Source organism: Panthera uncia, assembly GCF_023721935.1.
Source record: "Panthera uncia isolate 11264 chromosome C1 unlocalized genomic scaffold, Puncia_PCG_1.0 HiC_scaffold_4, whole genome shotgun sequence".
Taxonomy (NCBI): domain Eukaryota; kingdom Metazoa; phylum Chordata; class Mammalia; order Carnivora; family Felidae; genus Panthera; species Panthera uncia.
In genome coordinates this window covers 42,715,972-42,740,235 of record NW_026057585.1, presented here as the reverse complement: position 1 = coordinate 42,740,235, position 24,264 = coordinate 42,715,972, and the positions used below count along the sequence as shown (strand labels likewise).

Here is a 24,264-nt window from a genome sequence, read left to right as displayed (position 1 = left end):
AAGAACCTCCACAATCAGCAATGTCCGCTATTTAGAAAAGAGAAACCTAAATGGAACAAGTTTTAGTCCAGCCATGCTTCATGAAATCATCATAGTTAAGGTTCTAAGTTGAGTTTAGCTGCTAAACTTCAGCCAAACCTCCTTCTCCTGTGTTAGGAAAGAAGAGTCGGCCAGATTCATTCTGCCATCCCGTCATCACTCAGGCAGTAATTGGCAGTAGTGGTGGACTGACTCTGGCAAGAATCTGTGGGTGATACTCTCCCCGCTCACTATTCTTCTTTTGTTGAGTTAGAACTTGTCCCCAAACAAGCCAGAACTAAACCACATATGCAGTGTACTCTTTGAAAATGCCTTTCTTATTCTGAACAAACAGCTTTTGAAACAGTAGATAAAAAGAGGGATCAAGAGTTCTTTCAGTGATTTAAATTGTGTTTCCTTCACTTGTCAATGCCCTGGAGTCTGTTTGACTTCTGTTCCCTTCTTCAATGTGCAGGTCATCAACATTGAGGGAAAGCAGAGAGAGCAGCTTTTGAAAGTAGAAAGAGGGAAAGGTAATCAGTCCTCCTTCAGTTGTTTCTCCTTTAAGCCCTGCACAAACCCATTAGCAAATGGATATGATAACCCAATGCAAGTATAGGTGGAAACCAGTACATATTGAGCATACACTATGTGCCAGGACCTAAAGTACGTGTTTCTATACATTGATTTCACACAGCCGATCCCATTTACAGATGATAAAAATAAATACGAATTACCTTGGTAACAATCAAATAGATCCCAAGTGATTACCAAAAACTCACCAGGGGCCCCTGGGTGGCTCAGTCAGTTAAGCGTCCAACTCTTAATTTCAGCTCAGGTCATGATTTCACAGTTTGTGAGATCGAGCCCCTAGTCAGGCTCCATGCTAACAGCATGGATATTGCTTGAGAGTCTCTCTCCCTCTCTCTCTGCCCCTCTCCCTGCTGGTGTGTGCTCTCTTTCTCTTGTGTGTATAAAATAAGTAAATAAACTAAAAAAAAAAAACTCATCAGAGAGAAAATACTTATTTTCCCATTGTTTGCCTGTTTAGCAATGTGGATACATGATGCCAGTATTTACATGAGCCTTCAGTCTTGTGGATAAGACTTTGAAGACAGACCTAGGTTCAAATTCCTATTCAGTCATTTTTGGTCATGTAATCTTGAACAAGATACTTTTACCATTTACCATTGCCAGTAGGCTAAATAAGCAATTCTTTATCAAAAACTCATAGCTTAAGACAAATAAGCTAGGTAAGGAGTATGCTGCTATTACTCCTCTATACGAGTATTATTTCTAAGCCAGTGATTCTCAACTGAGAGCTATTTTGCCTTCCAGAGGGCATTTGGCAATATCTAGAGATTTTATTGATTGTCACAACTGGGGTGGGGTGCTATTGACAAGTAGTAGGTAAAAGCCAAAGGTGCTATTACTACAAAAAGAATTTTCTGTAAATAGTACTAAATGCTAAAATGTTAATAGTGCCAATGTTGAGAAACTCTTCTTAAAGGGAATAAAGTATTCAAAGTTGGAAGCAGATAAATTTGTTGAATCCAACTTAACAGTATGGTATTTTACTTACTTAACAGAAATACAAATAAGGCAATTTTGAGACAGAACCTTAAAAATCTTCATATACTTTGATCCAGTCACTTCACTTTTAGAAATTTATCCTCATGAAGTAATAATAAATGCATCCGAAGATTTATGTAAGAATAAATAGATTAGAAAATTTGAAAATGCAAATGGTCAATTGTAGGTACAGTGATGATAGGGTGATATATAATTTGTCTTCCAAACTGATATGACTCTGGGAGTAAAGGGGGGTGCTTTAATAATTTTGCAAAACAACAGTCATAAATAAGAACTTCCCTGGACAAACCAGGATATATAGTCCCCTGGTTGTAAGGGAACAGGGAAATAAAGTATGCCACATCCTAATTATGAAATGGCAGACAGCCAGCAAAAAATACTCTAAAGAATATTTAACAATATAGTAAATTGATAATGATATAATACTAACTATAAAAGGCTGGATAAAAAAACTTACATATCAAAGTTTGTAATATATACACTTAGAGGCTTTGAAAGAAGAATGGAAAGAAACATATCAAACTGTTAACATTGGTTTACTCACTGTTGAGATTATAGCTAGGGTTTGTTTTTCTCTATATTCAAAATTGCTATAATCATTTTTTTAAATAATGACTACGTCCTGCTTCTTGAGAAAGAAATACAATTATATACCAGTTAATGAGGGAAAATTATTCTTCACAGAAAAATGCCAGCTAATAAATATAGAAAAAATTGTACACAAATTAGAAAATCACAATTAGGAAATCATTGGCCATTGCTAATGATATTAATTGTTTCCGGCAAGGAACACTGATGGATGCTAAAATCTTTTAGGTGAAAGATTGTTGGTTATTCACAAAGTTTCAGGGTATTATCCCATATAGTACTTGCTAATTGTAAAAAGGGAAAAAAATGCCTTAATGAAGAAATCTGGTGATTACCATAGGAACCAAATTATCAAACTTAACATAATTTTAGTGGAAACTCTGGCATTACATACCTTTTGTAGTAACATAATGTGTAATAAGGACATCATCTATGCAATACTCTTGCCAAAAATGTTTAGATCTACTTTCACTTTGCAGGAAATCCAGATAATATAAGAACTAGGAAAACAACACCATATGGGACAATTAGACAAATAAAGAATGTGGGAGCAGCCAAAAGACTACTGTCCTGTAATGTCTTTAAAAAGTAAAAGCTAAAAAAAAAAAAAAAAAGAAATAGAAACTTCTAGATTAAAGGACATTGGTAAAAACTAAAAGCCAAATGCAATCTCTGAATCTTATCTGAATCCTGACTTTTAAAAAAGAGATCTAGGGGCACCTGTGTGGCTCAGTTGGTTGAGCACCCGACTTTGGCTCAGGTCATGATCTCACGGTCCATTGGTTCAAGCCCTGCATCGGGCTCTGTGCTGACAGCTCAGAGCCTGGAGCCTGCTTCAGATTCTGTGTCTCCCTCTCTCTGCCCCTCCCCCACTCATGCTCTGTCTCTTTCTGTCTATCAAAAATAAATAAACATTAAAATAAATATAAAAAAAGAGATCCAAAAATTATGTGGACAATTGGAAAAATTTGAAGATAACTTAGTTATTTTCATTATATATATTAGATATTTAATTCCCTTAAATGTGTTGGTAAAATTGTGGTTATATAAAACATTTATGGTAAATATCACAATATCTGCAGCTTATTTTCAAGGCATTCAGAAAAAATATACATACTTACATGAAGCAAATATGGCAAAATATGAACAATTGTTGAATCAAGGTAATTAGTATACATGTGTTTATATTATAATATTCTTTCAACCTTTCTGTGTATCTGAGAAAAGTTTAAATATAAAATTAAGGAAAAATTTTAAAGTTACATTTGAAGTAATGTAATTACATTTAAAGTGATGTAACTGGGGTGCCTGGGTGGCTCAGTCGGTTGAGCGTCCGACTTCAGCTCAGGTCACGATCTTGCGGTCCGTGAGTTCGAGCCCCGCGTCAGGCTCTGGGCTGATGGCTCAGAGCCTGGAGCCTGCTTCCGATTCTGTGTCTCCCCCTCTCTCTCTGCCCCTCCCCCATTCATGCTCTGTCTCTCTCTGTCTCAAAAATAAATAAATGTTAAAATAAATAAATAAATAAATAAAGTGATATAATTAGTAATCCCAGAGTTAACCATTGTCTTTCCAGAACCAGATGCATAATAGCTACATGGAATTGGAAATCCCACAACAGCCTCCTGAGGCCTGAGAGTCTTTTGCCTTGCAAGGACCAGCTCTTCGCATTCCCCTTCTATTGATTCCCTCAGTTCCTGTGATTTATTTCAGTTCCCTTCCTGTCCAAACTCAGGTGCTACCACCTTCACTATCTACTCCACCTTTTATAGTCCTTGTTTCCCCAAGCATAATGGGAATAGAGCATAAACCAATCAGGCACCCACATTCTTTGAATCCTGCCTTTAACGTACAATTACACTTGGTCTTAGCCAAAAGGCCAGAAGCGATGGCTTGAACGTACAATTTAAAAAAGAACAATCGCTCTCTCTTTGGAAAATTTTATCTCTGAGAATCCTATAGACTCAATGTTTGAGTCCTCTCCAAATTGATATGTTGAAACCCTAATCCCCAAAGTGATGGTATTTGGAGATACAGCCTTCAAGAGGTAATTCGGTCATGAGAGTGAAGGCCTCATGATGGGATTAGTGTGTGTGTGTGTCTGTCTGCCTGCCTATCTGCCTCTCTCATTCTCTCTCTCTCTCTCTCTCTCTCTCACACACACACACACACACACACACACACACACACAACTATAAGGCAACTGTCCACAAGAAGCCAAGAAACAGGCTTCTGGCAAATCTTGGACTTTCTGGCCTCCAGAATGGTGAGGACTAAATGTTGTTGTTTAAGCCACCCAGTCTATGATATTTTTGTTATAGCAGCCCAAAGGAACTAAGACAAAGAATTTCCAGAGTGAGCAATTCCCATTCCTCCAACTCTCTACTTCACACAGCAACAAGCACATTCTCCCTCCCTTCGCCACCCTGCCAAAGTTTAATAGGTTGGAAATTCTTATGCTAGGATGTCTATACTTCTTATTCTTGATGTTTTCCTTTATTTTACCTGGTAAGGGACAGGTGTGTCATACTATAACACATAGAAAGCCAAGGAAGCATTAAAAATGGCCTACTTTGGGTGACTTGGGAACAAAATACACACAAAAGTAACATACTTTTTAAAAAAGGATTTCTAAAGGCCTTGGACATCTCCAATCCTAAAAGTAAGCATATCTGGTCCTATATGAGAATTCCAATTTTCAATTTCTTTGCCACCTATTGACTGGTAACATTTCCAAAGAACAATTTTACTTCTTTCATTTTTACTTGATTTCTCTGTTTAGCAAGACTGTGCTTTAATTCATTTAATTTTACTTTTTTAAATCAATGTCTACAAGACCCTCTCAGTCAATGAGTCACCCTTGCTATCCATTAGCCACCTTTCTGGGTTGTTCACTGACCTTTTTGTCCTATGTAGTATTGCTGTAATATTGTAGCACTTTTCGGTAGCTTTATATGAAATTTTTTTGTCATTTTCCACCTTTGGTTTTTCTGTCATTTTTAAACTCTGAACTTCACTCTGTAATTTCTCAGCTTCTGTTTTGAACTTGACATTTATTATGTGCTTTTGTGTCCTTAATTACTTTTTGCACTTTGGGGTTGATCCATGTTGGTCTTTTCTAATTCTACTATATTGATTGCTCTACAGCAAGCCTTCTCTCCTCTAAGAACACTGATTGTCTCTAAACTATTTTCTTTCTTTCCAGTGCTGAGAACCAGTGAATTTTTTTCTACTTGTCCTTTCCAGGAAATCTCAGGCTATCCATAGCTGTGGCAACCAGAATCTATTCACTTATACTTCTTCATAATTACTTCTTTTTATCATTAACTCTGTACTCAGGTTTGAAAAAGAAATTGCAATGACAAAAGGTGGAAGATACATATGTGTCAAGACCAGAAAAGACATTTTCAGGAGGATATTCAGGAAGCAGCAAAGACATAATAATTGACAAAAATACAAGAAAGAGGAAATAAGAACGGTTCCTTAAAGAATTATAAAATGGGAAATACAAAGTTAAAAATGACAAACACTTCAATCTTATAAAAGTTAAGAATAAATAACTTTAGTGTGCCAGATACAATGGCACCAGCTACTAAGAATACCATCATTTGTCAAATACAGGCTACCATCTTCTCAAATATAAACTTCTGCAATAGTCTCCCCATTGGTCTCATTCTCTCAAGTATCATCTCCCTCCAGTTTATTCTCCAGAATGCCACCAAAGTCATTGTCTTAAAATGCATATCAAATCATTTCTCTGATGAAAAGCCTTTCAATGGCTCTGTATTCCATCCAGAATAAAGCTCAAATGTTTACAAAACCCTGTATGTCAGGACTTGGTTTATTTTTCCCAAGATTTATATGCTCCAAAAAAAACATTCTTTACAATCTTCCTCTGAGCTTTTGTATATGCTTTTTACCCCTGCCCAGAATGTTCCTTCCTGCCCAACTCCTTTTGGTCCATCTGATGCCAATTCATCCTTCATGTAGATGCCTTTTCTTTTCTGACTCCTTAACTAAAAGCTAAGTACCCCTTTCTGTATACTACCATGGTTCCCTATATTCTCCTATCATGGCATATTACAGTGTTATAGTATTTTGTTTACTTGTTTGCATTACACTCTAGTCAGCAAGCTATGTGATAGCAATGGTAACATTTATCTTTTTCTTGCCCCGACATTCTAGGACCCAGCACAGAACATGACCCCTAATGATGCTTGATAAATACTTTCTTGGATGGATATTGTACAAATATTTAGGTGATAGGATCGTCTAGTAACCCAAAGCTTAACTTGAACCCCAATTTCCAATTCTTGTTGAAAATCTTTCTGGAATAAATATTGCCGACCCTTGGTATATATTTTAAATAAGGATCATTAGTAAGTTACCTTTGGTATGTGGGGCAATTGCTGCTTCTATTATCTCTTTCTTACCATAGAGAGCAAAATAGAACCTCTCAGGTCGAGCAGGGGCCTGTGTCAAGCAATGCCGAAAGGAGTCAAAGGTACCGTAGCTACAAGATGTCACCAAGACCAGCATCAGCTGACACCCCAGAACTGATAATAAGCAGAAGCAGACAAGGTCTGCAGGGGCCCAAGACCGATTAAACCCCTTTAAAAAGGGGAGGATTTTTGCAGCAAACTGTCAGACTCTACAGACGCGACCCCTCTATGTCTGACCGCTTAAAAAAGGCAGCTGCTGCAGAAGGCTTTGCCCGATTGATCTCTGAACAGACCTGAGATCCTTCACTGCTTGAACATAATGAGCATTAAGTGCCAAGAGCTGACCCAGACCAGACAGAGGCCTTATCTCAACTGCACGCCCACAGACTGACTTTGCCTTTGGTTCATTAACTCCAACACCCTTCTGTTACCTTTGTTGTGTGGTTTGTCTTATGTTCTGCTCTGTGTGCTGTGTAAGAAGCCAAGTTTAATCACATGGTGAAATGTCATTGAGTTTGGAATCCTGAACCTGCTTTATAATTGTGATTAGCTTTGCTTTATGATTGAATAAAGCTGACGTTGTGGAAAGAGACAATTCATGTGTGTGCCTTCGTCACATGCTCATGACACCTACCAACCATTAGGGCTTTTGGTTGGGACCCATGCTGTCCAAAATTCAGCAGCTGGTGTTCTCATAGCACCCATCTAGCCCTCTTCACCTGTTCACTCCACTGAAGAGGCAGAGTAGCCTCATAAATGGCATCTCACAGCATTCTTAGCCTGACAATAGGACAGATCAAACATCTTAGCACTCTTTCCAAAGACTGCCAATCTCTATATATTCTGCAATGCCTCAGTCTAGTTTTCTGCCTTAGTAAATCTACTAAAATAAGAACAATTAAATTTCTTTGGGATAACTTAGTAGCTTATAAGATCTTGGATCACCATTCTAATTATAGCGTTCTGGGAACTGTAGATTTTAGAGAGGGAGAAAAGTGGGTTGAAACTACACCAACACCTTCTAGAAGTTTCTGAAATCAAAGACCATTTAATTCAATATATCCTGTTTGATGTTTTAAAAATTTTATTCCCTTCTCCTCAGAATTTATTCTGAAAGTACAGGAAATTCTGTCAAGTAAGGGTTCAATAAAGAGATACTGAGTTGAATCAGATTTAAAACATTTTCATACCCAAAATTTAATTTACCCATTAAAATAATATCAAACTTTTAAGAGAAAAATTCCTAAGAAAAATTACATGAATTACATATATGTCATAAATAGAAATAATAGTACTTCCTTGATTTTGCAGGAAATGACAAATTTTAATGCCAGGAAAAGGGAATAAAAAGTAAAGTTTAAGGTAGGCTCTCCTCCCCTCTCTGGTGACCCCTGCTTTTGTATATGCTGACTGATCTGTGAAATGGTGGTGGTGGTTTGTGGTCGTTGGTCCCAGGGATTTAGCACCAACATTTGAAACCCCAAAGGGGAACTGCAACCATTATGAAGAAAACATAGATGGAACAAATGGACGCAGGGAAGTCAGAACTGGTACTCAGAATAAAGCAGCATTTTTTGATGAAAAAAAAACAAAACTGGCTACAACATGGTTCAGGAGAATAGGTAAAGGAAATTTGGTTGTCCTCCTCCATGTTGTGAAGGTTCACCTCCACCTAGAGGCTGTGAAGTTTTTGTAGGAAAAATACCTTAAGATATGTATGAAGATGAATAAGTTAGTTTCTGTATTTGAAAGAGCTGGGAAGATATATGAATTTTGACTTCTGATGGAATTAGTGGTGAAAATCGAGGTTATGCTTTTGTGATGTATACTATAAAAGAAAAAGCCCATTAGCCATCAGAATTCTTAATAATTATGAGATTTGACGAGGTAAGTTTACTCGTGCATGTTTAAGCTTGGATAATTGCAGGTCATTTATTGGAGCTATTCCTAAGGAAACGAAGAAGAAATTTTGGACGAAATGAAGAAAGTTACAGAAGGAGTTGTAGATGTCATTGTTCACCCAAGTGCAACTGATGAAACCAAAAATCATGGTTTGCATTTGTTGAATATGAATCTCACAGAGCCACTGCTATGGCTGGGAGAAAACTAATTCCAGGTACACTGGAGCCATACCATTCAAGTAGATTGGGCTGATGAGGAAACCATACAGAGCTAAAGTTCTTTATGTAAGAAATTTAATGATCTTAACTACAGAGGAAACAAAGCAGAACTCAACAAATTCAAACCTGGTCCAGTTGAATATTCGAGTAAAGAAACTTAGAGATTAGGCTTCTGTTCACTTTTTCAACTGAGAAGATGCAGTGGCTGCTATGTCTGTTATGAATGGAAAACGCATTAATGGAGCAAGTATGGAGGTAACACTGGCAAAACCAGTAAATAAAGAATTGAGACAGCATATTAGTGGTCAGATTAGCCCTAATTCTGAAAACCTCATTGTGTTTGCTAACAAAGGAGACAGCCACCTGAAAACTCTATGCAAGCCACCAACTCTTCTAGCTAGTCTCAATAGTCAGCATAGCCCAAGCCCCCCTGAAATTGAAAGATGCACTTATCCATTTTTTCCTGGAACAAAGCTTACTCCAAGCGGTATGTATTCTTTAAAATCCAATCATTTCAATTCTGCAGTAATGCATTTGGATTATTACTGCAAGAAAAATAATTGGACACCACCAGAATTTTTACTTATTTCTCATCTAAGTCAAGATGAGAAAGTATTCTTGTATATAAAATTGTTATTCCTGCTATTGCAAATGGATCCCAGAGTCATGTTATACCAGACAAACTGTACTACATTACAAGATGCAAAGGAACTGTCAGCTCAGTTTACATTACTTCATTTGGACAGGGAACACAAGATCTTCAGCCTGGACTATGCAAAAGAATTTGGAGAGAATAAAGAGACTACAATTTCTGTTGCAGCTCAGTATATAATCTTTCTCCTGTTAGTGCTACCCTCTCTTCTGGGACTTCTAGCATGCTTCCTTATACCTCAAGGCCTTATTCTTATCAAAGCTATCCCTTGCCACCAATAATATCACTTGCTAATGGCAGCCATATTGGACAGCAACTATATATCTCCAACTAGGCCTCATTCTTCTAAAGAAGATATTGTAAACTTGAGTATGGAAGTTTCTTTGTAAAGCTTGCAGATTAAACTGCTGTTTTATTTCAGAATTGGGTTTGCACATTTGGTTTTCAAATGATAAATATATATTAATTTCAACATAGTAAACATCAATCGTAATTCAGAATAACCTACTGTTGTAGAATTTGTAAAAATGCTAAGTTTAAAAAGTTATTCAGTGGTTTCTCTGTATAAAAGTATGGCAAACTACTGTTCCATTTAAACTTTTGGGTTTTGAAATACTTGTAATTCCTGAGAGGGCAATAGAACCCAGCAGTTTACGTTAAATTTTGCATAATAATTTTTCTAAATAGCATTTCAAAATATTTAAGCACTTACAGACAATGGTTACACTAGATTTGATTACCAAGGATCACTATCTGTATTAGAGATTATGACAATTATATACCCAGAAGCATCTATTATGTAGAATGAAATGAAGGGCAAAAAGATTAAGATGCAAATTTTATGCAGTGATAAAGAAAAAGCAGTCAACCATTGTGGTCCTTGAAAATAACTATGTAAACATTTTAGTTAATTATTTGTTATAGAAATAAATTATAATTTTGCTGTCAATGTATTTCAGGTTTTTATAGTTATGTTTCTAATGTGGTTTTGATATTTACTGTATAATTATTTCAATAATAACTGTCATGGTTTTTTAATGTTGAAATCATGTGTTGTTTAATTTTTGTACTCGAATTCAAATTCTTTGACATTAAATATGTGATGCTTCTAAAAAAAGAAAAGTTAAGCTTTTGAGCATTTGAAAGGATATCCAAATCAAAAATACTTTTCATTGGCTTATTAACAGAAAAGAAAAAAATTAAAAGTAATGTTGCTTACTGCCCAAACTAAGAGTATAATTAAGAAACCACCTTCATTCCACTTACTACTAAGAGTAGTGAGTATACTGCTACCAAAAAGAAAAAGGAAATGTGAAACTTCATGTGAAGGATACATAAAAATAAAATAAAGTGCTATCTAAAATATAGGTAGTTTATTGGTGAGTGTGATTTAAAATCGAATGCTTTCTGAGTTAAAGAATGTGGGATAATCAACATGTCAGTGTTAAAATAGGCCATAAATTTTCAAAAGAGGCATCAATGGAAATAAACTGTGAAAAACCAATTTTGGACAGTCCTAATCTAAAACAACCTTAGTTCTCAAATGTATCTGTTCATTTGCTTCTTTTTATTTCTAACTATAAATTTGCTGACAGATGTTGTGGCTCATTATTGTCAATTAAATTTCTGTCTATCTTCTTTGTTTATCCAGTAATCACTCACAGTCATACCCTCTGATTTCATTCCTACCACAAATAAACTTCAGTGTGTTACCAGTGACCCCAGCATTTTCCAGTATGTTCTTCTCATTTCTATCAGACATCATAACTAGCAACTGACTCTTAAAAGTTTTTTCCAGACCAGCACTGACAGAAGCCACACCTATCCTATAACTCTATCCAATAGATTTCAGCCAAGGAAAGTGAATCAGAAATGAAGTCACATAAAAGGTTAGGCATTTGAACAGCTAAGTAATGGATATTAAATTTAGGAAATATAAGATAGTTTCCTGCCCAGGATCTTTCAGAATATCTTATGTCTGGAACGCTAATTATAGCAAAGGGACTATTACAACTTTACCAAGATGTGCTGCACAAAATAGTAACATGGAAAGATGCCCCCCAAACTGACTTCCATGATCAGTAAATGTAGAAGCAGCTGTACAATATAGCTTTTCTCTTGGACATTCAGAAAGTTCATTAGCATATTAAAAGATAAAAGAAGTCTGGCCATAAAGAAACTTGTTTCGTTTGTTTAACTGGTATTTGTCAAATCTTTTTGACCACTGAACACCTATGAAGATCTTAGAGAAGTGGTATCCCAAATAGACTTAAGGAAAAGCTGACCTGCCCCGCCATTCATATGTGCTGCTTTTTCTTGACCCCCCCTAGGGCTACCCCTTAGGACCCCCCAGGGGACCTGGGCATTAGTCATATGATGCCCTAGAACAGTGCTTCTTAAACTTGTATGTTTACACAGCTCTCTAGGGATTTTGTAAAAATGTAGATTCTGATTCAGTAGGTCTGCAGTAGGCCTGGAGAGTCTGCATTTCTTTTTTTTTTTTTTTTAACTTTTTTATGTTTATGTATTTTTGAGAGAGAGAGAGAGAAAGTGAGCAGAGGAGGGGCAGAGAGAGGGAGACACAGAATCTGAAGCAGGCTCCAGGCTCCGAGCTATCAGCAGAGAATACAATGTGAGGGGTGGGGGGTGGGATGGGGCTCGAATTCATGAATGTGAGATCAGGACCTGAGCGGAAGTCAGACACTTAACTGACTGAACCTCCCAGGCTCCCCTGGAGAGTCTGCATTTCTAACAAGGCTTCAGACAATGCTGATGCTGCTGTTCTCCATCACATTTTGAGTATCAAGTCTCTACAGGGCCACTGCAGTAGGAAAATCATCACATCTCTAATCTCTTCATCTTATCCTTCCTAATAATAAATCCTCCTAAAATGTTGATCTTAGGGTCGTAAGTTCAAGCCCCATATGGGTATGGACATTTCTTAAAAATAAAATCTTTAAAATCAATCAATCAGTCAGTCAATCATACATACATACATACATACTTTCAATATCTATCACTTTGCTGGTCAAAAACTTTCAGAGGTTCCCTATTCCCTTCTATGTTAGTGATTCAACAATAGATGTTTATTAAAACTTTACTGTGTGGCAAATAGATACACAGCCCCTGACTTACAGTTGAGAAGCAAGTAGGTGAGTAAGAAACAATATGCAGACTCTTGGTGGGAATGCAAACTGGTGCAGCCACTCTGGAAAACAGTATGGAGGTTCCTCAAAAAATTAAAAATAGAACTACCCTACAACCCAGCAATTGCCCTACTAGGCATTTATCCATGGGGTACAGGTGTGCTGTTTCAAAGGGACACATGCACCCCCATGTTTATAGCAGCACTATCAACAATAGCCAAAGTATGGAAAGAGCTCAAATTTCCATCGATGGATGAATGGATAAAGAAGATGTGGTATATATATACAATGGAGTATTACTTGGCAATCATAAAGAATGAAATCTTGCCAGTTTGCAATTACATGGATGGAATTAGAGGGTATTATGCTAAGCGAAATTAGTCAGAGAAAGACAAATATCATATGACTTCATTCATATTAGGACTTTAAGATACAGAACAGATGAACATAAGGGAAGAGAAGCAAAAATAATATAAAAACAGGAAGGGGGACAAAACATAAGAGACAAATTTGAAGAACAAACAGAGGGTTATTGGAGGGGTGTGTGGGGGGGGGGCTAAATGGGTAATGGGCATTAAGAAATATACTCCTGAAATCACTGTTGCATTCTATGTTAACTAACTCGGATGTAAATTTAAAAAATAAATTAAATTAAATAGTAAAAAAAAAGAAATTACAGCTGAAAATAAGTTTCTCTTATTTTCTGATGGTTACCAGAGGGGAGGTAGGTGGCGGAGGATGGGTGAAATAGGTGATGGGGATTAAGGAAGGCACTTGTGATGAGCACTCGGTGATGGAAGTGTCGAATCACTGTATTGTGTACCTGAAACTAATATTATACTGTATGTTAATTAACTGGAATTTAAATAAAAAATTTTTAAAAAGATTTAAAAAAAAAGAAAAAAACAATGTGCAGAATGCTAAGAGCCCAAACAAGAAGGGAATAACTAATTTCTTGAGACCTCTGTTTCTTCATCTATAAAATGAAGGTTAAACTAGACTCGTGGTATTTCATCCTCCATGTACATTGCAATCACTCATATCATCCTAATACAGAGTCTCAGCCCAGACCAATGAAATGCTGGCTGTCAGTACCCCACATTCAATAGGGAATAGCAGCTCTTAAAATTTCCCCAGGTGCAGACAAGTTTGAGAACCAATGGACTAACCAATGCTTCCCAAAGTGTTGCCCGACTATCAGTATCACCTGGAAACTTGTTAGAACGACAATTCTCGGGCGTCATTTCAGACCCAGTGAATCAGAAACTCTGGAAGCAGGGTAAAGAAACCCGGGTTTTAACCAGCTTTCTGGGTGATTTTGATACACTGTGAAAACCACTGGATTAGATAATCAGCAAATTTCTCTCTAGGTCTAAAATGGTATCATTCTTTGACCTCAAACAGCCTTTTCAAGGACTTTTGTTATCCATTCTTTATAGACTAATAGCATAAGCTCTGAAACTAGACTTCCCAGGTTTAAATCCCAACTCCTACACTTAATTTTAGTTCTCTGGGTTTTAGGTTCTCATCTATAAAATGAAGATAATGTAGTACCTTTTCCCACAGAGTTGCTATGAAAATTAATGATTTTGTATATGTAACTCACTTAGTAGAGTGCCTGAGAAGTGTTTCAAGTCATTACTCAATTGTCACTCTCACATTGAGTACTTCACAGCCACTCTGTCCAAAACTGCAACCCACTACTACAATTCCCTTTCCCCTCCTCTGGTTTATATTTCTCCTTTGCAATTATTACTCTGTAACACGTATCTCACTTGATGCTTTGTTTATTATCTGCCTTGTCCCACTAAGATGTAAACTCTATAAAATCAAGGATTTTCCCATTTTGCTAAGAGTTGTATCCCCAGTGTCTAGTGCAGGGTCTGGCACATTGGAAGTACTCAACTGGTGGGATGAATGGGTGAATAAATGTTAATATTATCAATATTAATATTATTAGCAATCCAAATTCTTCTTATTGAAACACAATAGCTTAAACTTCTTGTTTATTGTTCTAAATTGTGCTTATATCTTATTACATGCTTTATTAAAATTCTGTCTCATACCTAACAATGCCCTTTTATTAACTTCTGCTCAATACTTCTTCAATATTACCTGACAACTCTGATGGCTTCAGCCCTCTAACTCTCTGAATATCTACACAGTGTTACTGTCTATACAATTTAACACCTATTGATCTTAATTAATTATCAATGGAATGAGTAAGTTCTAAGAAATTTACTGAAAGAGGCTGCATCTGTCATGCAACAAGCATTCATGAAAAATTAGAGAGGAAAGTAATCATGGGAAAACTTACCATTAATTAGTTATGTAATCCTCAAATAACAAAAATGGTGCTCTACCTTTTACAAAGTACCTTTATATACATCAGCTAGTTTTGGCTACGTGATCTCAAAGACTATGTCTCCTTGCTTTCAAATTTTCAAAATGTCTTCAAGTATGGGGAGACCATTTTTTGAAGTGAAAAGTTAAGAATAAATCATGAAAGTCAAAATTGAAGCAGATAATGACCCAAGAAGTTGTTAAGTTCAGGGATAGTAAATCAGATCAGTGGTTTTCTTGCCACCTACCGCCCCCCCCCCCCCATACTCCTGTCAGTCAGGTCTGGAAGAGGCCCACCATTATCTCCAATGCAGCCCTCTAGGCAGCTATTACCAACTGATCAGAGCTAACAGAGAAGGGGTTTGAGCTAACATTTGCGATCCTAACCTAGTCTAATCATCTTGGTGAAAGCAAACAAAACTGATGCTAAGAAATTTAAAGTGACTCATCCGGTCACATAGATGGTAGCAGATCAAGACCAGAACCAGCCTCCTGACTCCCCTCCAGGATTCTCCCCACTGCCTTTCCTCATTTATTTCTGAAATTCAGGATTTAAATTTCTATTCTAAAGCAATCAAAACACAGAAAGCAAACCTTTGGCAGAGAGTTTTCATATTAATGCTCATGAATATAACGTTGAAATCAAAAATGACAGTTTTGAGTCAAGTGATAGACAGAGTTGGTTAGTCTGTTATTTTTCAGTTGGGTTTATTTACCGAAGCCTAGAATGTGTCATGACTGGAAATAGACAAAACAGATTATTTTAATTCCACTGTCCTAGAAAAAGAAAAGGAAAATAGTTTTCATTAATAGGAACTGGGCTCAAATCCAGTCCCAAAATAACTTATACTACTGAATCAACTTTTTAAAGGTGACATTTCTCTCATTAATGGGCATGCACTATTATAAATATAGTTTAATCACTAAATTTAAATTACAAGAAAAACATATTTGAAGGAATATGAAAAAATAAGAGATAATGGAGAGAAATAGACATCTATTTTAATATAAATAATGGCCATTTCCTCATCATGGAAATTGTGTTCACATTTTAGAATTATAATTTTCCAGATCCTCTCCCTAAAGCAGTTTCCTAATATTGCAATCACCTTTGCAACTCAGTTGGAATGAAACTGACTTGTCAAATTTTACCCAGCCAATTGATAAGTCTGTCTTGATTAACTCTCATTTTTAGGTATACTGTAATTGAAGCTGCTTTTTTGGGAGAAACCATCATCTAACACAGTTAGAAATTGCCCCTGGCACTGTCTGCATTACCCAAGAAAACCAGGACAGCAAATGACAGTTCTGTTACCTCACAGAGTTAATCCATTTTAGCAACTATGTTACTTAGTTGCAAGGTAACAGCTGTTGGCCCCATAGCTTATCCTTTCACCCTGAGAAAGTGAGCCCAGCTCTTATTTGAGGGTAGGATGAGGAAAGTAGCAAGCACACAGAATTTCTTCTCTTCAACATGGGCCCTGCTACCATGCCAGAGGGGAAGGAGTGAATGCTTGAAACAGGTAGATGCAGTTCAGGGCCTATACTGCCCCTGCTCCACAAAAAAGGGCAGTCAGCTCCAGGGTTCTCCTGGGGTCTGGATATACACAGGAACAATCCATGTGGGTCTCAGGAAAACCTAGCCACAAACTGATGCTTGCTAGGAGAGCCCTGGAAAACTGGAGTGATTTTCACCTCAACCCTCTTTGTCAGTTGAGATCACTGGTGGTCCAAGATTTCGGTCAGAACAAGAATGAAACCAAGAGCTCTAGTCAGACCCCATCATGTTGGCCCAGGCATGGGTCCTTTAGGCAAACAGGATAGTCAAGACAAATCATGACTTCTAGAAAGCAGAACAATAGTTCCCAAGGAATGTTTGTGAAATACTGGAACACTCTGCTTTCTGGCTTAGGTATTCCAAAAATGCAGAGATCGCTTGCCCTGCAGCACGTTATTATTATTATTATTATTATTAGTTTTAGTTTTTATTTATTTATTTTTAAGAGAGACAGAGACAGTGTGAGTGGGGGAGGGACAGAGAGAGAGAGAGAGAGAGAGAGAGAGAGAGAGAGAGAGTGTGAATCCCAAGCAGCCTCCACGCTGCCAGAGCAGAGACCAATGCGGTGCTGGAACCCATGAAACTGTGAGATCATGACCTGAGTAGAAACCAAGAGTCGGACACACAACCAACTGAGCCACCGAGGTGCCCCTCCCTGCAGAACATTATTGAATCATTTTTTAAATCAACCCACTTTCTTATCTGGAAAAGGGACAAGTACCCTGCCTAACTTAGAAGAAATTACTTTAGCTGGCATCATAGACATCATTCACAATATGGAAGATCCTTTAAACACTACTATTTACATTTTTAAAACTCAAATTCCTTGAAAACTTGCTGTATGCTGGCTGATCCAACACAGTAAATAGAGAATAAATTTGAGTTGGAAAGACTTGCCTTGGAATTAGTTTTGTCATTCCTAGCTCTGTGACCATGAACAAGTTACTATCGTTGAGTCCTAGGTTTCTCTTTTATAAAATAATCATAATAAAATGCATTTCACAGTGTAGTTCTGAAGATGACATGAAAAGCATAGGAAGTGGCATAAACATGCCTGCCCCATGAGAAAAAATAAGTAAATTTCTTCCCCTATTTCCTTTTTTCTTACAAAAAAAAATCCATGTTAAAATGCCTTTGGATGTCGTATATGGCTTAAAAATTTAAATAACATGCCAATGTTTGGATAAGTCTATGAACTGTAGCTTATGTAACTAATTTGAAGCAACTAATATTCATATATGTAATTACATATAAAATTTCAATGAATAACTGCAGTCGTCTAATTGAACAATTCAAATTGGTAGCATAATCTGGATTTCTTTTTCCAGAAATATATTGCAACTTTATTTTTCTTCCTACCAATCCCATTATGTTAGGAGAGAAAGAGGCACAATTTACCCCTCCTCAGTTGAATAATAGCAATATTTTATGGCCTCTTTCCCATGGAGTCTTCTTTTTTTGTGTTAGATTGACATGTATCTCTCAAAATATGTCTGCTAATCTGTCTTCCAGAGCCTGCTTATGGGCCTCTAATATTACAAATATAGCAGAGCAGTGTTTGGAGCAAATATGTATAGTCTTGCAAAAAAAAAAGAGGGGGGGAGGGAAGAAAGGTATGTTTGATGCATTTAAATAGTAACGGTACCATGGCCAAGAACAACAGCAGGCTTGTCCATCTGTCCATCATGAAACTGAGTTGTGCCTACTAGTTATCAACAGGAGGTGGCCATGTGGGCATCACACTAAAATAGAAATTCTGTCACTTGGAAGACAAGGTGAGGAGGGAAAAAAAGGATTAACTGTTTCAGAATCAATTTCTGGGTTAGAATGATGAATACAAAGAATTGCTCCATGTTTCTTATTCACAGACTATAAAATTTTTATTCATTCTTTTACTCATTCATTAAAGATCTTCTGGGTGCTTTTTAAAATTTTTTAATGATTATTTATTTTGGAGAGAGAGGGACAGAGCACAAGCAGGGGACGGGCAGAGAAAGAGGGAGACACAGAATCTGAAGCAGGCTCCAGGCTCTGAGCTGTCAGCACAGAGCCAGATGTGGGGCTCAAACTCACGAGCTGTGAGGTCATGACCTGAGCCAAAGTCAGACACTCAACCGACTGAGCCACCCAGGCGCCTTCTGGGTGCTTTTCAGAAGCCAGACACTATGCTATCCATTATGGACCCAGAGAATAATTTCCTGAGTTACCTGGCTGGCTCAGTCAGTATAGCATGTGAGTCTTGATCTCAGGGTCATGAGTTTGAGCCCCACGTTGGGTGTAGAGATTTTTTTTTTTTAAAAAAGAATAATTTCCTTCTTTAAGGAATTCTGTTTCATGAAAGAGACAGAGAAGTAAACAAAAAATTATAATACAGAAAGAAGACAGCCAACGTATATACAATATACAGTGGGAACCCAAAGAAAGAAGTAATTAACTACGCAAAAATATGCCAACTTTACAAATTTGTGATTCATCTTTGCACAGGAACCTTGTGAATCTCTGTAATATTTCAGTGCTGTTATATGTGCTATAGAAGAGAGGTCAACCAAAGAAGTAGAATAAAAAATCTAAGAATTAACAGATAGGTCTTGATCAACTGTTTGCCTTAGGGTGGAAGAAAAAGTGTTATTGCCTTTACTTGCATTTATTGCAGTTCTTTTTTCCTTAAGTATGTATGTATCCTTAATTTTTATATGATTTTTAATCTTATTAACTCTGTCTAAATATGTCATTTTCTATTTTCTATAAGTAAGTTTGAGAGTGTGACCACTGGACAACAGATAGATACAGATATGGATACGGATGTAGATCTAGATACATTTTTAGATGTACAGGTAAATGCAGAAATAGCATCTTGGCTTCTGGAAATATGAATTATGATATAATTCTTAAATTTTACAGTAAAGCATTTTCTTTAAGGCAGTTTCCTAACAGAAGAGTGAATATAAGGCATCACATTTATTGGCATTTAGCAAAATTAAAATGTTAAGGCAAATAAATCTTCAGTGTGCTTTAAGACCTACTATAAAGACCTCCTTTCAATTGCAGAAATGAATAAGGAGTGAATTGAGGCACTCACATTTAAGCTAAAGTAGAAAGTCTCAGTAAACTGTCAGCTTGAAAGTCCAATTTGAGGGGCGCCTGGATAGCTCAGTCGGTTAAGTGTCCGACTTCGGCTCAGGTCATGATCTTGTGGTTCACGAGTTCGAGCCCCGTGTCGGGCTCTGTGCTGACAGCTCGGAGCCTGGAGCCTGCATCCGATTCTGTGTCTCCCTCTCTCTCTGACCCTCCCCCCATTCATGCTCTGTCTCTCTCTGGAAACATAAAATTCACATCAGTTTCACATTAGGTGAAATTTGTTACTCCTCTCTGAGGCAATTTTTGGTGCTAGACCATTTACCCATTGGTTATCTCTGGCATTGGCATTTCTCTTTGTTGTCCCTGAAGCCATGTACCTCCTACAGCTACATGCATAAAAATACTGTCATTCCTTTCCATGACCCCACCCCCCAGTTACAGGAGCTAAAGGCACATTCTGGAAATACAGCATGAGGCATTAGCACCAGGTACTAGCACCAGGCTTACCCAGAGTCTGGGTCCGCCTTAAAGAACCCACTCCAAAGAGTAACAACCATCACTCTCCGTGCCTCTGTCCTGATGTCCTGTCCTGGTGGCCACCAAACTGAAATGCCCTATCCCCTGACAAACTCAAAAGAACATAGTCACATTGTTACTAATACACATCAATCAATCTGACAAACACAAAAGTTTTAAATTTTATCTCTCGACTTTTATCTCAATTTTAGACACATAATCAGCCTTTTTTACATGCCAAAATTTCATTTGTACATTACATGTATATAATGAAAACCCCAGTGCCCATATAGAGATATTTGTTTAATGGTTTTATTCTGTCTGTCAATTCTGTGTAAGTAATTCTTGGTCACTGCTCTTGATGTGTTTCTCTTACTATGAAACCAAGCACAGCTTCACAGGTAATTTTGTTTACTGAATATTCTGTACTGATGGTGGTGGTGTGGGTGATGTTGCAGCTTCTCAGCTCTACTTTAAAAAATGTAGAAGTGTTTGGGGCGCCCAGGTGGCTCAGTCAGTTAAATATCTGACTGTTGATCTCAGCTCAGGTCATGACCTCAAGGCTTGTGAGTTCAAGCCCTGCACTGGGCTCTGTGCTAATGGTATGGAATCTGCATGGGATTCTGTCTCTTCTTCTCTCTGCCCCTCCCCTGCTTATGCTCTCTCTCACTCTCTGTCAAAACAAATAAATAAACTCAAGAAATATTTTTAAACAAAATAAATAAAATAAAATAAAACACAAAGTGTACAAGTGCTGCCCTATGAATGGACACGTTTTTGCCAAGATCTGTGCTATTTCCTATGACTTTTGTCATAGATTTCTAATCATCATAGTTTTTTTCATTCTTTACATCTGTTAAAACTTTCCCAAAAGTGGGATTAAAAAATTAAGAGAAAGACGTTCTTACAAAATGAGTTGAGTGATGACTCAAGCCTAAGGAGTTTGACTTATAAATGCCATAGAGAAAGGCAATTATTCATTTACGGTCTAAGGCCTGCAAGCTGCTTGACATCAAATGGAAGTCAATCGAAGCATCAAGTAGTAGAAGTGAAAAAAAAAGGTGGATGTTACTGTGAATGAAATGGTTTCTTTCTGATGGTGGAAGTTGTGATGTCTTTTCTAGATTATCAGATAGCCAATATTTATAAAAGAGAGATAAATATTAAATGAGCAACAGGGAAAAGGGCTAGGTAATACTCAACTTACAAGTGCATCATGGGTCCACAACTCCAGGAACATGCCAATTGTTTACCTTTGAGAAATTATTTTCCCTTAAACCACTGTTGTACATGGCAGCAATGTTTTGCTCTTAGCTCACATGAGCCAAAATAAACTACAATGTAGTTGAAGTACAATGTGGCCGGAATAATTCTACCTCAAATACACTCAGGCATTTGTAACACAATTCTGAATCACAATTTGTGAACAACCATAAAACCACCATTTCATCAGCATATACATACTACTTCTCAGGTACTGTGCCAATACACTCCTTACCTTGGTCTGTGAAATAATTACTGTTATTCTCTTTTACAGACAGATGAGCAAACAGGCCTAAAAGACTAATTTTCCCCAGATATGAGTATGTTAATAACATTATATAACTGCATGAAAGAAAATGTCCTTTAAACTGGCTATTCCCCAGTGTTCATAGTTTAGGCACAACTGTAATCCCCACTCAGCGGATAACTTCTGGATGTACAATCCCCTGTAACACACTCATAGAAGCAGGGGTTCCTATTAGTGACCAGCCACACAATGCAATGCATTTACAGCCTTCAGGAACCTTATGCAGATTTAGATACATTATTGGGCCATTTTTAAGCATCTTGTTAAATCTTTAGATCCTATGTTTAATAACCCTTTTAATCTTCTTAAAATACGCAGCCAAAGATCAAAGCTGCTGTTTCAAGTTCCACATTGTATATCTTCCATTTTAGTTTGTACTTATGCAGCATTTTACTTTTTGTTCATAGCTCGGAATAAATTTTCCTTCATGAAGAAATAAAATTTGCACTTAAAGAAAACAGCATTCATTTTCAATAAACATTCACTAAGTAACCACCTTTTCCAAAGTTAAAGGCTAGGCCTGAAGAGGGCAAAAAAAGTGGATGAGACCTGGTCTGTGCCTACCAGGGGCTTAAAACCTAATTCTGGAGATAGAGATATAGGAATGAGGGTTAAAATTTGAAGGGAAGCCCCATGGTCCCTCTCCAAGGAACACCTGACAGCATTTTGCTTACTTCTCTAAGGAGCAAGCTCTGGGCATGTCACAATATGAGAAAGGGGCTGAAAACAATAATCCTCTAAAATAAATGTTAAAGATTCTGCTTATAGCAATAACTCTTCAGGTAGAACGACACAGGGGAAAGGGAGAAGCTTCAGAAGTGACTTGAATATGCATGAGGATGTGCTTTTACTAACTGCATAGCCCCCACTCACCAAATCTACCCCAGAATCACTGCTATAGGGAGGATCCAGACGCAGAAGGAGAGGATGAGATGGGAGGTCTTGAGATGGGAAAAGATTGAGAACCATAATGTCTAACATGCTGCAGTTTTTCAGGTACAGCTCCCAATGTGTATATTCATTTTTCTATCATCCTTATTTAATATTGAACAAATAATATTTTACACAAAAGTCCAGATCAAGAGGGACTTAATTCGAGTAGGTGATTACCTTTGTCACTCATAAAGAGGCTGTATCTTCAGAAGGTGGCCTGAATCACTGCACAGTTGAGCTGCTTAGAAAGAAGTCTGTGATAAAAACAAGTATGGAGATGGTTATCTAAAGCAAATGATTTTAACTTATTAAAAACCAACATTTTGGGAATATTCTCACAACTACACTTTACACTCCCTAAAAACCTAGAGAATTAGCCTAATTCTCTTCTAACACATAAAATACTACAGGTATCTACTCTTTGCAGGAAACTGTTTTCTTCTTTACTATACTGAAATAAAATTCTCACTGCCTCCTAAATCCTGGTCCTTATTTTTATTATCTACTCTTACACTTCACATCTACCTGTAAGATGCATGCCTAACCAGTTGATCATCTCTATCCTGTCTTCTGCTTATATGCAACCTTTTTTCAACACTCCCATTTATGTTTTTATGCGTATCTGCCAAATTGGTGGTAGATGGCATTTTTCTTTTCAGTTTAGCTCTGTGTTTCCTAATTTTAGGTCAAGTATTTTAATGATTTTACAACACATAACATTGTAAAAATTTATTATAAAAAAGCATTAAAAAAAATTTTTTTTAACATTTATTCATTTTTGAGAGTGAGAGAGACAGAGCATGAATAAGGGAGGGGCAGAGAGAGAGGGAGACACAGAATCCGAAGCAGGCTACAGGCTCCGAGCTGTCAGCACAGGGCCCGACGCGGGCTTGAACTCACGGACCGCGAGATCATGACCTGAGCTGAAGTCAGATGCTTAACCGATTGAGCCACCCAGGCACCCCAAAAAAGCATTTTTTAATGAAAAGGAAAAGCTAATTTTACCGTGTAGACATCACTACTAAAATGTGGTCATTTTTTCTGTCACTCCTTTTTTTTTTAAGTTTTTTTAATTTACTTTGAGAGAGATTGAAATAGCGCAAAGTGGGGGGGGGAGGGCAGTGCAGAGATAAAGGGAGAGAGAGAATCCCAAGCAGGCTCCACACTGCCACCACAGAGCTCGGTGCCAGGCTCAAACCCACGAAGCCATGAAATCATGAGATCATGACCTGAGTCAAAACCAAGAGTTGGATGTTTAACCTACTGAGCTACCCAGGCCCCCCTGTCAGTCATTTTTCTATATATGTTTTGTAACTTTTTATTTTGAAATAATTTTAGACTTACAGAAAAGTTGCAAAAACAGTATAGACAGTTCTTGAATACCCTTCACCCAGCTTCTCCTACTGTTAACATCTTCCATTACAACAGAATAATAATCGAAATCTTCTATGCATATTTTGGCAAGATTGAGATCATACTTTTTGTTCAATCCTTCTTATATTTCATGATAGCATAAGCATTTCTAACATTTAAAATTTTTCAAAAAAATAAAAACTATTATTTTATTGTCCAAGTAATGTCCTATTTCATCAATGCATATTTTACTTAACTATTTCCATGTTGTTGGACAATTAGATTACTTGGTAATTTCTTCTTTCATTAAAAAAAATCCTTACCAACATAGGTTATAATTTTTTTAAATATCTACCA

The 24,264-nt window shown here is 37.1% G+C and overlaps 1 protein-coding gene and 1 pseudogene across 4 annotated transcripts in view; one reads left to right on the top strand and one right to left on the bottom strand.

The window, feature by feature from the left end:
• The window catches only part of SLC44A5 (solute carrier family 44 member 5), a 314,929-nt gene extending 292,127 nt beyond the window's left edge, over positions 1-22,802 (bottom strand). For 3 of the 4 annotated variants that reach the window (XM_049616996.1, XM_049616995.1, XM_049616998.1), the window contains exon 1: positions 22,732-22,802. Coding sequence is in view for 2 of the 4 variants with exons in the window: in XM_049616995.1 (XP_049472952.1) it covers positions 22,732-22,744 (13 nt within the window). In the remaining 2 variants the exon portion in view is untranslated. Of the gene's footprint in view, positions 1-2,593; positions 2,700-22,731 lie in introns of all 4 variants that reach the window. The other variant, XM_049616997.1, reaches the window with a different exon arrangement.
• LOC125913315 (probable RNA-binding protein 46) lies at positions 4,215-9,555 on the top strand (annotated as a pseudogene).
• Positions 22,803-24,264: the final 1,462 nt, after the last annotated feature.